This window comes from Malania oleifera, chromosome 9 (assembly GCF_029873635.1).
Source record: "Malania oleifera isolate guangnan ecotype guangnan chromosome 9, ASM2987363v1, whole genome shotgun sequence".
NCBI lineage: Eukaryota > Viridiplantae > Streptophyta > Magnoliopsida > Santalales > Ximeniaceae > Malania > Malania oleifera.
Genome location: NC_080425.1, coordinates 81,512,174 through 81,526,847, shown reverse-complemented (window position 1 = coordinate 81,526,847; position 14,674 = coordinate 81,512,174). Strand labels below are relative to the sequence as shown.

The 14,674-nt window shown below is 36.2% G+C and overlaps 1 protein-coding gene across 13 annotated transcripts in view; it reads left to right on the top strand.

Annotated features, from left to right (window-relative positions):
* LOC131163757 (glutamyl-tRNA(Gln) amidotransferase subunit C, chloroplastic/mitochondrial) overlaps positions 1-13,689 on the top strand; it is a 34,156-nt gene extending 20,467 nt beyond the window's left edge. For 5 of the 13 annotated variants that reach the window (XM_058120475.1, XM_058120480.1, XM_058120478.1 and 2 more), the window contains 3 exons: positions 2,202-2,257; positions 3,180-3,231; positions 3,340-3,642. In XM_058120475.1, the coding sequence (XP_057976458.1) occupies positions 2,202-2,257; positions 3,180-3,231; positions 3,340-3,415 (184 nt within the window). In that variant the 3' untranslated portion in view covers positions 3,416-3,642. Of the gene's footprint in view, positions 1-2,201; positions 2,258-3,179; positions 3,232-3,339; positions 3,643-4,669; positions 5,140-10,753; positions 11,124-11,149; positions 11,344-13,448 lie in introns of those variants that run through there. The other 8 variants (XM_058120487.1, XM_058120483.1, XM_058120481.1 and 5 more) reach the window with 4 other exon arrangements.
* Positions 13,690-14,674: the final 985 nt, after the last annotated feature.

Below are 14,674 nucleotides of genomic sequence, written 5' to 3'. Positions count from 1 at the left end.
GAGGAGGGACGTGAAGTAAATCGAAATGTGTATCAAGGTTCTTTTAATAAGAGTGAGTCTCCCTCCTTTTGTCAAGAAGTTCCCTTTCCATCGTGCAAGCCTTTTCTTAAACTTCTCGATGATGGGTCCCAAATTCTTTTATCTTTAAATTTGGCTCCAAGTGGCAACCCGAGGTAGTTGATAAGGAAGGATCCTAATTTGCACCCTAAGAGACTTGCAAGGAGTGATCCTCTTGAATCATCGCCGATCATAATGATTTCTCTTTTTTTGAGACTTTCAAACCTAGAACGACCTCAAATGCTACTAAAAATGCAACACATGTTTAGAATATATAGAGGGTCATCCTCATAGAAAATGATGGTTTCATCTGCGAATGAAAGGTGAGATACTTCCAAAGATCCTCCATACTGTCAATTGTGAGGCCTTTAAGGAGTCCTCTGCTAGTGGTTTTTTCCAACATGAGGCTCAGGACCTCCATTACGATAATGAATAAGAAAGGGAGACAAAGGGTCCCCTTGTCTTAGACCTCTAGACGAGCTAAAGAAGTCAAAGGGGCACCCATTTATGAGCAGTAAGAAGCTTGGAGTACTTAGGCAATGGGTGATCCCACTACACCATCACTCCTTGAAATCCATCTTTCTAAGAAGATAAAGAAGAAAGTTCCAATTAATGTGATCATAAGCTTTCTCCATGTCTAGCTTATTACCACACTGCTTCTCCTTTCCCTTTGATAGGTATCTACACCTCATTAGCGATGAGGGCTGCATCTATGATCATTCTTGCTACAAGGCATGTTGGTGATGCCAATTACTTGAGGAAATTGCTCATGATCCTATAAATTGGCAGAAAAGGATTTATGTAGTCGGTTCTACCTAGTGGAACTTTGTTGTCGTCATCGTTGTCGTTGTTGTATGTTAATTAAGATTTGAGATGAGAAAACTAATAAACTAAATAGTATTTGACGTAGATTTTAAATATAAAATGGAACTTTTAAAAATATAAATGTGTTGAAAATAAGATAGGTCTGCGAATGAACCAATCCATTCATCTATTTTTATTAACCAAGCGATTTCAAATTTAATTTCAAGACTCATTAATAAAGGATGAAGTTTGAACAAGATTAGACTTGTCTAATTTATGCTTGTTTAATTTACAAGGTGAGCTTGAACAAGACGAAGCTTGGCTCCTTTAATCAATGAAGCTTAAACTTAATTTTGAAGTTCATTCGTTAAATAAGCCAAGACTGAACTTGCAAAACCTCAGCTTGTCTTGGTTGCAGCGCTATGCATCCAATGGAACTCTGCTTGTCTTATAGAGTATCCTCCCCCCTCGCCCCCCCCCCCCTTCCTTTTTCTTTTAGATTTCTTAGTGTTAGAATGCTTTCATCTCCAATTCTACGAAATCTTAGCCCAAAAACATTCTTCTGTTGCATGTTTGGCCATCCATTGATTCAGGGCATCAAATTACATGCTTGTTAGTCCTTATTTTCTTCTGTGATCACTTTTATAACCCATTACCATGTTGTCCATGCTGATGACTCATCTATATATGTTGCTCAATGTGGTACTGTCGGCCCTTCCTCTACCTAAACCCTTGAGTCTGTAGAATATCAGGTGCTTAAGCACATTTTCCTTTTCAAGTTAAATAGCACAATTAAGGATTAGTGGAAGATTGAATTAGAGTTTCATGACATTTGATCCTTTGTTATGTTTATGTTATTATTGGTCATTTGAGGTAGGCTTATTCACTTCTAAATCATCTTCAATTGTATCTAATAACTAGTCAAGCTATGGTGAATTCGTAGTATATTAATTCTGTGACATAATTCCAGTTAGAGCATGCTATGTACACTAAAACTGTGAGAGTGAGAGTCATTCAAAATGGTTTTATTATCTCAGTCCATATTGTGTGCTCTATTGGGGATCAACATGGGGTTAACATAGCAAATTAATGTCGTTTTTATTTTTCTTTTATTTTTATTTTTATTTAACGGTCCATTTTGTGTGCAAAAAAGTTTGTAAATTGAAATATAGGAAGATGTTCTTGATAGGTATGTCAGTATTGTGATTAGTGATAACATCTTCCTACATTTCTATTTACAAACTTTGTTGCCATTTTCAATTTTCGTACTCTTTAGGGTCCTCTCATGATTGTGATGATGCTTTTCAATATTTAGGATTGTTTGGTTTCCTTTGTGACAGGTTTGGACAACTTCAAGCTGTCGATCTCCATAGCGTTGAGCCTGCGTTAAGAGCAGGTTATTGAAACACAACTCAAACGTTTGTTGTTAATAGGCATTTCTAAGTAGCAGAAGTAAAATTGTCGTCACAAATGGGAAAGAGAATAGAATGATCAATCCATTTGTGCTAGGCTTTACTTATTATAACCTATAAGGGAAACTTAACTGGTTATTTAGTCATTAGTGAGGAATTTTAAGATGTAGTTCCTTTCAATAGTTGACTTATGTTGCTGACCTTATCCTGATGGTTGGATAAGCATTGTGATTATCCTTGATGCCCACAATTGGTTCATTCCAGTAGTCCAACATGGTGTCCATTTAGGATATTGTGAAACCCATTGTCCACATAACATTACCATCTATTCTTTTGGTAATCTGGAGTCTGGTTGGAATGGCTTCCTAAACCTAGGGGGATTATTATCTGATTCTCTGAACCAAATGCCTAGTTAATTCTTTCAGATGATGAATCATTTGTTGAGTAAATCATATGATTCCACTATGAGGCGTTGTGCGTATTTATTTTCTTTAGCATTTACCAAAAAATGTATCAGGAGAAGCATGCTTATGAAATTAAGAGTCGCATGCAATAATCAAGGTGAATTGTTGAAATGAGTTTGTCTTCCCTTTTCAACCTTCAAGAAAAATGAGCAACATAAAATAAAAAGTAAATAGAAAAATAGATGAATAAATAACAAACAAACATATGTGCCTCTCCATGCATGAAGCCACATCAATTTCTGTGTACTGGACCAATTAAAATAATCTTTATTTAGCAATCCAGCATTTTCTGTTATGTCATTTGAAAGCTGCATAGGGATGTTAGATTTTGCTGATAATCCCTAAACCATTTTTGCCTATAGATTTTTATATGTTTAGCATTGACCGCAACTGATTTCGCCTACTTTGAGTCTCACCTCCTCATACTGTATTGGTTTTGCAGATACTGAAGGTAACAATTTGCGGGATGATATTGGTGAAGCGTTTGAGAATAGGTGGGAAGGATTGCACTTTGATTTTTTCCCTTAATTGTTGCACCTGCAGCATATTCATAAGCATTGCTATGATTTAATCAGTCTAAATTTAAATCTGTTCATCAATAGGGAGTTCATGATAGCTGCTGTTCCAAGCTATGAGGAGCCATATATTAAGGTTCCCAAAGTCTTAAACAAGGAGTAATTAACACCAGTTTAGGTATTTTTCCTTTCTTCTCTGGATTTTCAGCTAGCTGGCCCTCTTGAAACCAGATGATGCAATAGTCATGGTTTTTTTCTCAATTTGCATAGCAGTTGGTGTAAAGTGAAATGTAGTGATTGTTTTTTGAAAATAAATTTTGTAATGATTATCGTTTTGTTGACGGTCCCCTATTTGGCATATATAGATCTTTTTTCCATTTCTTTCTTCAACTTTAGAATCTAAAACTGAAATGACAATTGCATTGCATGTATAGTAATAATTTTCAAGGACATCATGAATAGCAATTTAAAGTTGCTGTTTAGGGCCATGGCTAACTTTTCACTTGGTTGTTATGAATAGAGGATGTTTTATGACCCGTTTAATTTTGAAAAACATTTTTTGTTTTCCAATGAATTATAAATAAAAATAGTTTATTTTTTAACTTTTCAAAATTCATAATACATAAGTTAGAAAATAGAGTGTTTTTTTTTTTAAGTGTGCAAAACAAATTATCATTTTTCATTTTTAGATTTTAAAATAGTAATAGAAAGATAACTTGTTTTCCAATATTTAAAAATTTATACAAGGTAATATTTGAAATCATGGATTTTGGGATTTGTGTAGACTTAGAAAAAATTCAACACATAATCTAGACAAATTGAAGTCCAAGATCATCCATACTCCCGCATATAAAGAGTTGGAAATCTAGAAAAAAAAATGATTTTGCAATTTTATTATATAAATTTGGAAAATTAGAAAATAAAATGACTCTTTTTGTATTATTTGAAAAAAATTAGAAATGAAGAATAAAACTATTTATAGAAGCAAATAGTTTTAAAATTTTTTTATCATTATTTATTTCATATAAATGTTGTTGAAAAAAAATAGCCAACTCTTTAAAATTTTTGGGAAAATTAAAATGAAAAATGAAGACTATTTTTCAAAACCTGCATCTTTGGTATAGGCGTAGACATGAACTAACCTTAAATGTGAAGGTTGCATGGCTTGACACTAAAAAGGTATTCTCTTGTGCCCTACTTTTCAAATCCAAACCAAAGGCTATCCATAAGCTTATTATATTGGGTTTAATTTCTAACAGCTTAAGCTTTTGTGAGGGATGGTGGTCTTATTAGAGCACACTGGGCTCAAGCCTTGTGATCTAATACACGCCTTAATCTTCAGAGTAAACCTGAATCTTTTGATTATTCTTTCATTCTCTGCGTTCTCACTTCCCACTTCCCGTTCACTTTCGTTTAGGGTTTCATACTTAAATTTTTCGTCGCCTTCGTCGATTGCCGCCCATCGCTTGCGGAGCCTTGTGAGTCTGTGACAACCCTCGCCTTGCAGTGGTTCCGTACTTTCGCCAGTTCGTTGTTCGCCCATCGCTCTCTCGCTCGAGTCGCTCGTCTGAAATCTGAATCTTCTGCTTCTTCTCTCATTCTTTGCGTTCTCACTTCTCATTCACTTTCGTTTAGGGTTTCACTTTCGTCGTCGTCGTCGTCGACTGTTGCCCATCACTTGCTTGCTGCCTCAGCTTCACGACCCACGGAACCAGGTTCAATTCTCTCTCTTTTGGGGAAATTTGTCTTCTGAGTTCTGACTTCTGAGTCGTTTGTTGGTTTTTGATTTTTTGATTTTTCTTTTTCTGATTTTTAATTTTTATTTTTGATTTTGTTCTTGTAATTTTTGACAATAATACCAATTAACCCATAAAAATTTTGTCTTAAGTTGTGTTTGAGGTAGTTGATTTCAAGCTTTGTACTTAGATGGTATTCAATATAATTTCACACTAAAAATATAATTCTACAACTTATTTGAAGAAAAGCAAATATGTCGGGAGAAAATTCAATCCTGGTTAAGAGCATGAGTTTCAAACTTATGATTTTAATTGTTGTGAGTTTGAAAAAAAAAAACAAAAAGCCAGTGCAATTTGAGATGTGTAATTTGAGCATTACTTGGCTACTTTGTTGGTAGAGCAAGAGATAATGAGATAGTTTTTAAGAATTGAGGTTACCTTTCATTCAATCTATGTCTATTTTAAGGATATAAAATCATGATATAAGAAATTGATAATTTAAAAAAATTAAAAGATGTTATCATAGTAATGTAAATAAGAATGCATCATAACATTGAATAGAGAATGATAATATCCTATTTTTAATATGGAAAATTGGGAATGTCTATTTTGAGAGATTCTCCGGATTTGAAAATAGCTGTGTTTAAAGAAATTCGCATGCTTTAAGAACAGATTTTAGAGAGACTCACATGAGTTGCACGGTTTGAGTTTCTATTTTAAGTTGGATTGGGACTAATTTATTATGTTTTAATGCTTACAGTTTTGCTTACATGAATCATGAGTTGTTAATTAGTATAAACGATTGAATGATTGATATAATTATTAGAAAAGTTAATACACAAACTAATCGCAAGTTGTTGTATACAACTTAAAATTATTATGACACAATATAAATTATTAATAAAATTATATTTGAGAATGACCGATTATCCGCCCACACGCCATAAATTATCCGACCCGAAACCGTCTAATCCGCCACTTAAACGAGTCGAATATGGATTATAATTTCTTCACCCGATAATCCGCCTTATCCGCTGCGGATTATCCGACCCGATCCGCGTTGCCAGGTCTACTTCAGACTTCCTTAGTCTCTAGATTTTTGTAATTATAATTTTGGATTTAAAATTGCTCCAACAGTGTGGGATGAATTTGATAAATTAATGTGTTGTTAACAAGTTGGGTGTTTATTCTCTTCAATTCTAATTCAGTACTACACTAGTTTATCATGCAGGTAAGGGTGAGTTGTGACTGAAAAAAAACTACTAGGATAGATTGAAATGATGGCAAAAGCTGCTTGTTATTTTGAGGTGACATATTGGGTTTCTGGTTGGAATTTTAATTTCAGTAGAACATGAACATTTTTTTTATGGGCCAAATATACATTTGGTACGTGTAGGGCTATATTTTAAATGGATGATTTTTGTTTTTATTGCGACATTAGAAGCAATTTGTTCTATATACAATAGGGTTATGGGATTGAAGGGTGCATACTACGCAACTCCCAGGCTTTAATTGTAACAAGGGTTCCCTTCATGGTTCTTTCTTTTTCTCTAATCAAGGTCATCTCCATCAGGGCTTTCGCTTTTTGAGGGATCTCTTTAGCTTCTTCATTCCCCCTCTTGGGTAGTATCCCCTTTTGCTTGCCGACCTTGACTTAAAAATCTTTCTTCGTCAGCAAATTTTACTAAATGACTTCTTAGAGTGGTGTTAGATCTGGTGGCATCATTCATCACAGTGCAAGATTCATATTCATTTTCCACGTTCCCTCATGGGTTTCCTCCCTTTAGATTTAGGTTCTATTATTTTGAAGAGTTAGGGATGAAATGATTACATATTCTTTGGTCAGATTATAGTCAACCGTTTCTGTAGACATTATAAAAGTAAAATAAGTGGTGATTCTACTTCTGCAATACCATAATATGCTAACCAACCTTATGAAACAATTGGATTACTTAGTGGTGGTCACGTACCCTCATTGGAGCAGTATAGCTGAGTGTCACGGACCCCCAAAATGGGACTCAAGTAAGGGCCGTGTGGCACTCGTTGGGAGCTCTCCCTTGACAAGTCAGCCAAGTCTCACACATTCAAGCCTGCAATCACGAGCACCTGGTGAGTCTCAATACTTAAGAAAACCAAGGAACAATAGGATATCGCACGAGCAATATATTCTTATATACCGAATAAGACTATAACCATCAGAGACATCACAATCCAAGGCGACAAAACACCACAATCAAAGGGACTACTTATATTATTCAACAACAAGAGAATAATCATACAAACGATCACATAGATAATCATATATTCATTCCAAATCCCTGAAGAATACAATTATAGCAGTATCTCACTCCCCCTTTTTCCCATTACATTGTCACACCCTAACACTGAGCTTATTTACATGAGACTCTGGACCCCATTCACCTACCTTTCTTGGAAAGAAGGAAACAAAGATAAAGGCTTAAGGCCTCAATTGGGGTTGGAGGTTGTGGATTCAGACACGAGGCTAAAATTCTCAGTGAAAGGGAATGGCAGTGATGGAGATTATGGTGATCTCAGGTTCTGCTCAATGACGTGGGAGCTGGAAAATCGAGTCTCATATTGTGCTTCATCAAGGACTAGTTCCTCTAATTTCAGATGTGTCTGCTTGTACTTTGTTTGTCCATAAAATTGAAATTTTTTGTGTATGTTGTTTGGATTTTCAATGAGTGAGAAAATCAGAAAATCAGATTGGCAAGGCACTATAGTTGAATCATGAACAATTGAGGGATTTCTTTGCTGTAAGGTTGTGCTGGTAAGAGTGGGTCTTGTCCCACATCGACTAAATGAGGAAAAGAGAGTCCTCCTCCCTCCTATAAAACGTTCCCTAAGTCCTTGTTCTTCAATTTTGATGAGTTGGATCCCAAATGTGTTGTGGAATGTCCAAATGTGTTGTGTGGACTGTGGGTTAGGTAGCATTGGGCCTTGGTTTGGGCTTTGACGCTTCACTCAGTGTTGAAATATAATTTTTTCTTTTGGTTAGACATTATTGCTCAGCATGGGTCTATGCTTTGATGCTAGGAGATGCTGAGGTGGTAGGAGATGTCGTGACGGGTACTGTTTTAATACTGTCATATAAAGATGTTGCCTTGTTTGATTCGGGGGCGACTCATTCTTTTATCTCTCAAAAATTTGTTAAATTTTGTGGGATAGAAACTCAGCAGTTAGACATTAGTCTGTTAGTTTCTACACCGACTAGGGCTGTAGTGTTGTGTAGAAAAGTACTCATAAATTGTCCATTTTGGATTCAGGGGTGGTCTTTATCAGCTGATTTGGTAATTTTAGATATGCATGAGTTCGAGGTAATTCTGGAAATGGATTGGCTAGCTGCTAACTATGCCAGTATAGACTGTTATCAAAGAGAGATAGTATTTAGATCTCCAGAAGGACAGAAGTATAGATTTGTGGGGTCACGTGTGCACACCCCACTACAGATGTTATCTGCCATTCAGGTGAGGAGGTTGTTGCTAGAGGGTTGTCAGGGATATTGGTTTATGTGAAGGAGGTATCAGAAGGGGAGTTGAGATTAGAGAATATCCCAATAGTGAGGGATTTTCTCGATGTATTTCCCGAGAATTTGTCGGAACTACCTCCTGATCATGAGGTAGAATTTGCTATTGATCTAGTTCTGGGGACAATGCGATTTTTAAAGCGTCGTATAGAATGGCACTAGTAGGGAAAAAAAAAGTTAAAGGAACAGTTACAAAAATTATTAGATAAGAGGTCTATTGGGCCCAGCGTGTCACCCTGGGGAGCGCCGTCCCCGCCTCAAGCTAACAAGAAGACATAGGCTATATTGGCAGAACCCCGATAACATATCGTGTGTGTACTTTAATTTCGAGCACTTTATATTCCTGCATGTGTATGTTATTTTCAATTGATTGTGAATGCTGCACTTTATTTAATGTTGGTATATCTCATTCATCTGTGGGATTGGTTTATGCTTAGAAAGACCCTAGGTTGTGTAGATACTGTTGCTAGATAATTAAACGTAGGAAGAAATTTTTAAATATCCAATTCACCCCCCCTCTTGGGAATACACCAATTCCAACAATGATAGTACCCCTCAAAGTTCCTTAATGTACTTGAATTCATATTCAAAACGGGATACCAACCTCCGAACATTGGATACCAACCTCTAAAATTTAAACAATTTGATGGGACGGGCAACCCTAAATAACATGTTACTCATTTGTCGAAACTTGCGATAATGTCGATACTCGTGGTGACCTCGTCAAGCAGTTTGTTCAGTCTTTGCAATGTATTGCATACAAAACTAGACTGTGAATCCATTGATAGTTGGAAGGAGCTTGAAAAGGAATATTCCTTAACTGCTTTTATAGCACACCTTGCAATGTTAGCTTGATATAGCTAACAAACACAACAATGGAAATACAAGGTCATTGTGGACTACATCAACATATGGTACACCCTAAGTCTTGATTGCAAGGAGCATATTTCAGAAATTTCTATTGTAAAGATGCCCATCCAAGGCATGTGTTGGGGTTTTCTATATCCTCAAAGGAATTAAAGCACACTCATTTGAAGAATTAGCCACACGTGCACATGATATGGTGATAAGTATCTCGAGCCACGATAACCAATATCATTTTATACAATTCATCATTATTTCTTTCTTATTGTATTGCTTTTTGTAGAGATGAACTATAAAGATTAATTTTATATTTATTCTATTGTGGTTGATCGTGAAAAGACAAGAAGGTAATAAAGAAAGAGTTTTTTCCCATTTTATCTTTATTTTAAAATAATATATTAAATAATATCCTATTTGGGAAATTATTTTTCAGAATGACGCACACTTAATCTCGCTGCTTGGTCCAACTAGATTTAAACAAATCTCGCTGGACCAAGCAGCGAGATTTGCTTGAAATGCTTCAAAATCGCTACTTCATGTAGCGAGATTTGCATGGGTCCTTCTCCCCTAGCCACACTTCTCTCACTTTCTCTCTCAAGCATTGATATCTCTCTCTCTCTCTCTCTCTCACGGTTCACTCCCCGCGAAAACAAAGCAACCTCCAAGGTCACAAATATAACTAGCAGCAGAAGTTTAAAAAAAAAATCCTTCCAAGCTGTTGCCTTTGGGCTCCTGTCGGAATTTCCCCTTCAATAAGCTGATATGCAGAGTTACATCTTAAAATTTGCAGAAATATCACTACACAATCCATGGAAACAAGAAATATACTAATGTATAAGTTTATGCTTCGATTCCCTGCCAGTGGTCCCAAGGTCACCTTCTCCGGCGACGAGCCGTTGCGTGAGAGTCTTTCACTTCACCTTCTCTGGTTAATGCAGCGCCAATGCCAGTGGAAATTCTTTATATTACATTTTTTTATTTTTTATTTTGGAAATTCTTTCATGCCTGTGTACAGATTGATTCTTTCATGTCTTATCTCTACCCAGTGCAGCAAACTCACCGGAAGGTGTACACATATATTGCAAGCTCTTCAGAAGATGGGATTGAATACTTTGAACTAAATTTAAGCTGGGATTGAATAAATTTTATTCATTAATACATCCAAAGGTGAACACGTATATTGCAAGCTCTTCTGGGTTATTACAATTCAGCTAAAAAATATATACTGAAATAAATAATTGTAATAGTATTTTAAACTTCTTTTCAAAAAATATTAATATTATCATACATACCCCTTGACTCTTTATTACTATTTAAATTTTAATGACATGCAACAAGAATCCTTTTGCAACAGTTCACCTGGCCACGATTCCGATCACCGGGACCGGCATCAACCCAGCTTGGAGTCTGGGGGCTGCGGTGATATGCGTGTTGTTGGCTCTGTTTTTCAGCTTCAGAGTCGCTTCTATGCTGAAGTGAAAGCGTGCAACAACTCGTCGACCTTGGGACCACTGGCAGGGAATCGAAGCATAAACTTATGCATTAGTATATTTCTTGTTTCCATGGACTGTTTAGTGATATTTCTACAAATTTTAAGATGTAACTCTGCATATCAGCTTTTCTGTGTCCTGTAAAATGGGTTGTTGGGTTTGCTCTGTGGATGGCCAATTTTAGAAGTGAACAATGATGTATAATTGCATTATACTTACATGCATATTTTTTAACCCTTCTTTTCAATTCACTTTTACAGGCATTGCCACCTTCAGAGATCAATTTTGTGCCCCTGAAACAGGTAGATGGAAACTAGTTTGGTCCAACATTCAATAGACAAATATTCAGAATTAAAGAGAACTGGAACTATGATCATGTGAATGATGTGTTGTTGATAATTACTTATTGAGGGGGAAATGCCGACAGGAGCCCGAGGGCAACAGCTTGGAAGGATTTTTTTTTTTTAAACTTCTGCTGCTAGTTATTTTTGTGACCTTGGGGGTTGCTCTGTTTTTGCGGGGAGTGAAAGAATAGAGAGAGAGAGAGAGAGAGAGAGAGAGATCAATGCTTGAGAGAGAAGTGCGGCCAAGAGAGAGAGAGAGAGAAGCGCGGCCAGGAGAGAAAGACGCCTCGCTACATGAAATAGCGATTTTTAAGCAAATTTTGTTGCAAGATTTGTTTAAAACGTCATTTTAGGAAATATTTTTTCAAATAGGATATTATTTAATATAATATTTTAAAATAAAGATAAAACGGGAAAAAACTCGACCAAGGACTTAATGGTCATAAACATTACTCTTATCAAGATAATAGGGGAAAGCAAGAGTAACAAAAAAGAGTTAATTATCGCCTAAATTAGACCTGGCAAAATGAATACAAATTCGTTAATCCGGACCAAATCTAATCCGTTTTAAGTAATTTATAATTGAACCATTTGTTACGGAGTCAAATATGATTTTTTATTTTATATACAGCCAACGGCTTGGGTCAGATTTATCCAACAGATATCCGCCAACCCACTTAAAAAAAAGTATTAAAAAAACAACTTAAAAGCCCATTAACCCAAAAAGCCCAACGCCCCTCCTCCCAACCAGACCTGGCAAAACGGATCAAGTCGGATAATCCGTGACGGATAAGGCGGATTATTGGGTGAAAAAATCATAATCCATATTCGACTTGTTTAAGTGGTGGATTAAGCGGTTTCGGGTCGGATAATTCATGGCGAATGAGCGGATAATCCACCATTCTCAAATATAACTAATCGAAATCCCGCAATTCTCAAATATAATTTTATTAATAATTTATTTTGTGTCATAATATATTAAGTTGTATACGATAACTTGCGATTAATTTTTGTATTAACTTTTTTAGTAACTATATCAACCATTCAATCGTTTATATTAATTAACTACTCCTAAATCAAGCAAATAAAATTATAAGATCAATAAAACATAATAAATTAGTCTCAATCCAACTCAAAATAGAAACTTTAAGCATGTGACTCGTGTGAGTCTCTAAAATTTAAACATTACAACTGTTCTTAAAGCATGTGAGTTTCTTTAAACACCACTATTTCATCATTTTGATCAATTGAATTCGCTATTGACTGAGACATTTTTTTCTTCTAATCCTTATAATGCACTGTAAAAAATAGAAAAATGGGATTAAACATTTTCATTTTATATCTCTATTGAACATAATGAAATAAGTCAAACGACCACAATATTTATATTGAAATTTGACTGACCAAGTCAAAAAGTTGTCATTATGCATATAAAGAAAGAACAGAAAACGACCATAATCCAACCATCACCTCATACCATTGCCATGGAGTCATGGACTAATTAATATTTAATATAGTTCTTGGTTCTGTCAAAAAAACTTTATGCGTAAGAATGAGAAGAAATTTCAATATTGATATAACTTCAGAATCAGACTCCATAGTCTTTAGAAGTATCCTGAAACTCTGAAAGAGACCATGTACATGTACTACATACAGATACAGACATATATTTACATATATATACCATAAAGAATTTGTACATGTACTACATACAGATATAGACATACATATACATCAACAGTCTTGCTGATGCTAAGAATTTACAGCCTTGCATTACATTTAATCCTTCTACAGCAACCCAACTCAACAAGTGGAAAAAAAATGCAATTATACTACATGGTCATGGACATTGATAATGTCTTATCTTTTTGGCATATGTTCTCTTTTGGAATTCATTCATGGCAATGATGGCATGTACATTGGTGTGGCTTGGAACCACATGCACAACTTTACTTACCCTTTACTCCAAAGTAAAATGTATATTTTCTTTTTCATCTCTGCATTTTAGAAAGTGGCTAGTATTCCTTCTCATGGAGGATTGAATTATCTTATGATGCAGATCAACCTAGATTAAAAAATTTAGGTAGGAGTGGTGTGGGAAAATACAAGCTTTGTACAACAATTGTTGATCATAAAATGGCCTTTTCATTAGTTCAATCTGTTCATTTTTTTGGCCAAACTGACAATCTCTATTCTTGGTCATGTTCTTCTGTAGGATTTATCTGAACAAAGAGAATGTGGGTGACAGAGAGCAAGATACAGCAGGCCTCTCCATATTATCTCCTACTATTAACTTGAAGCCTAAAGAGAGTTCATTCTCCCTTCCAAGATATCCAATTTAATACAACAAGCTTATTTAGCATAGATTAAAACCATGGACAGTTCTGCACTTGGTTAAACTGTTAAAGCCATGTCATGTATCACCAAAACATCCAACAGGAATAAAAGATGAAATTTATGAATTATAAAGGCCGGCAAAGGAATTATTTTTCACTGCCTTACCTTTTTGTTAGTCTAGAAGCAGAAAATTCTGTAGAAATATGTAATGTCCTAATATGCAATAACAGAGAAGTGGAAGAAGAAGAAGACTCACAAATTCGAACTGCAAAGCAGATGAAATCATGAAGGCTTGAAGACGAGCTTGCGAAGAGCTTCTGGTTCGAAATGTCCACGACGAACTCACGAAGCTCCTGACGAATTCGCGAAGGGCTTCTGATGCTTCGCAGTGCGGAAGACCAACTCACGAAGCTCCTGCTGGTTCGAAGGGTCGATGATGAACTCATGAAGCTCCTGACCAACTCACGAAAGGCTCCTACTGGTTCGAAGTGTTGAAGATGAACTCACGAAGCTCCCACTGGTTCGAAGGATCGAAGATGGACTCACGAAGGGTCAGAGGGCAGAGGGCTTCGAAGGGTCGAAGAAGAAGGGTCTCTCGTGCTGGCTCTCTCTTGGATCGAATGTCGAATCGAATAGGGCATTAGGGCTAGGGCTTGAATCGAATAGGGCTGGCCTTAGAGTGGGACTCCACTGTGAAGACCTGGCATAAATAATGCCTAATGGGTCGTGTGGACAATGTTGGGGCACTGGGCTTTCCATAGTTGGGCAGTGGGCTATGGGCACTTCTTGGGTTGGGTTAATTAGTAATGGGTTTTTAAGCGGTTTGGCGGATATCCGCCGGATAAAACCGACCCGACCCGCTAAGGAGGCAGATATGAAAATTGAAAACCATATTCGACTCATTTAGCAAGCGATTGATTATGAGTCAGTTAAAACGGGTCAGATGCGGATCGGATTAACGGATTTTTATCCATTTTACCAGGTCTATCCCAAACTACCTAGACAACAAACCAGCGCACTGCACACTACCTACGCCTCACGCGCACACTGCTACACAGCCCACACCCAGCCCATATTCTTATTGGATTAACAATAGTATTCTAG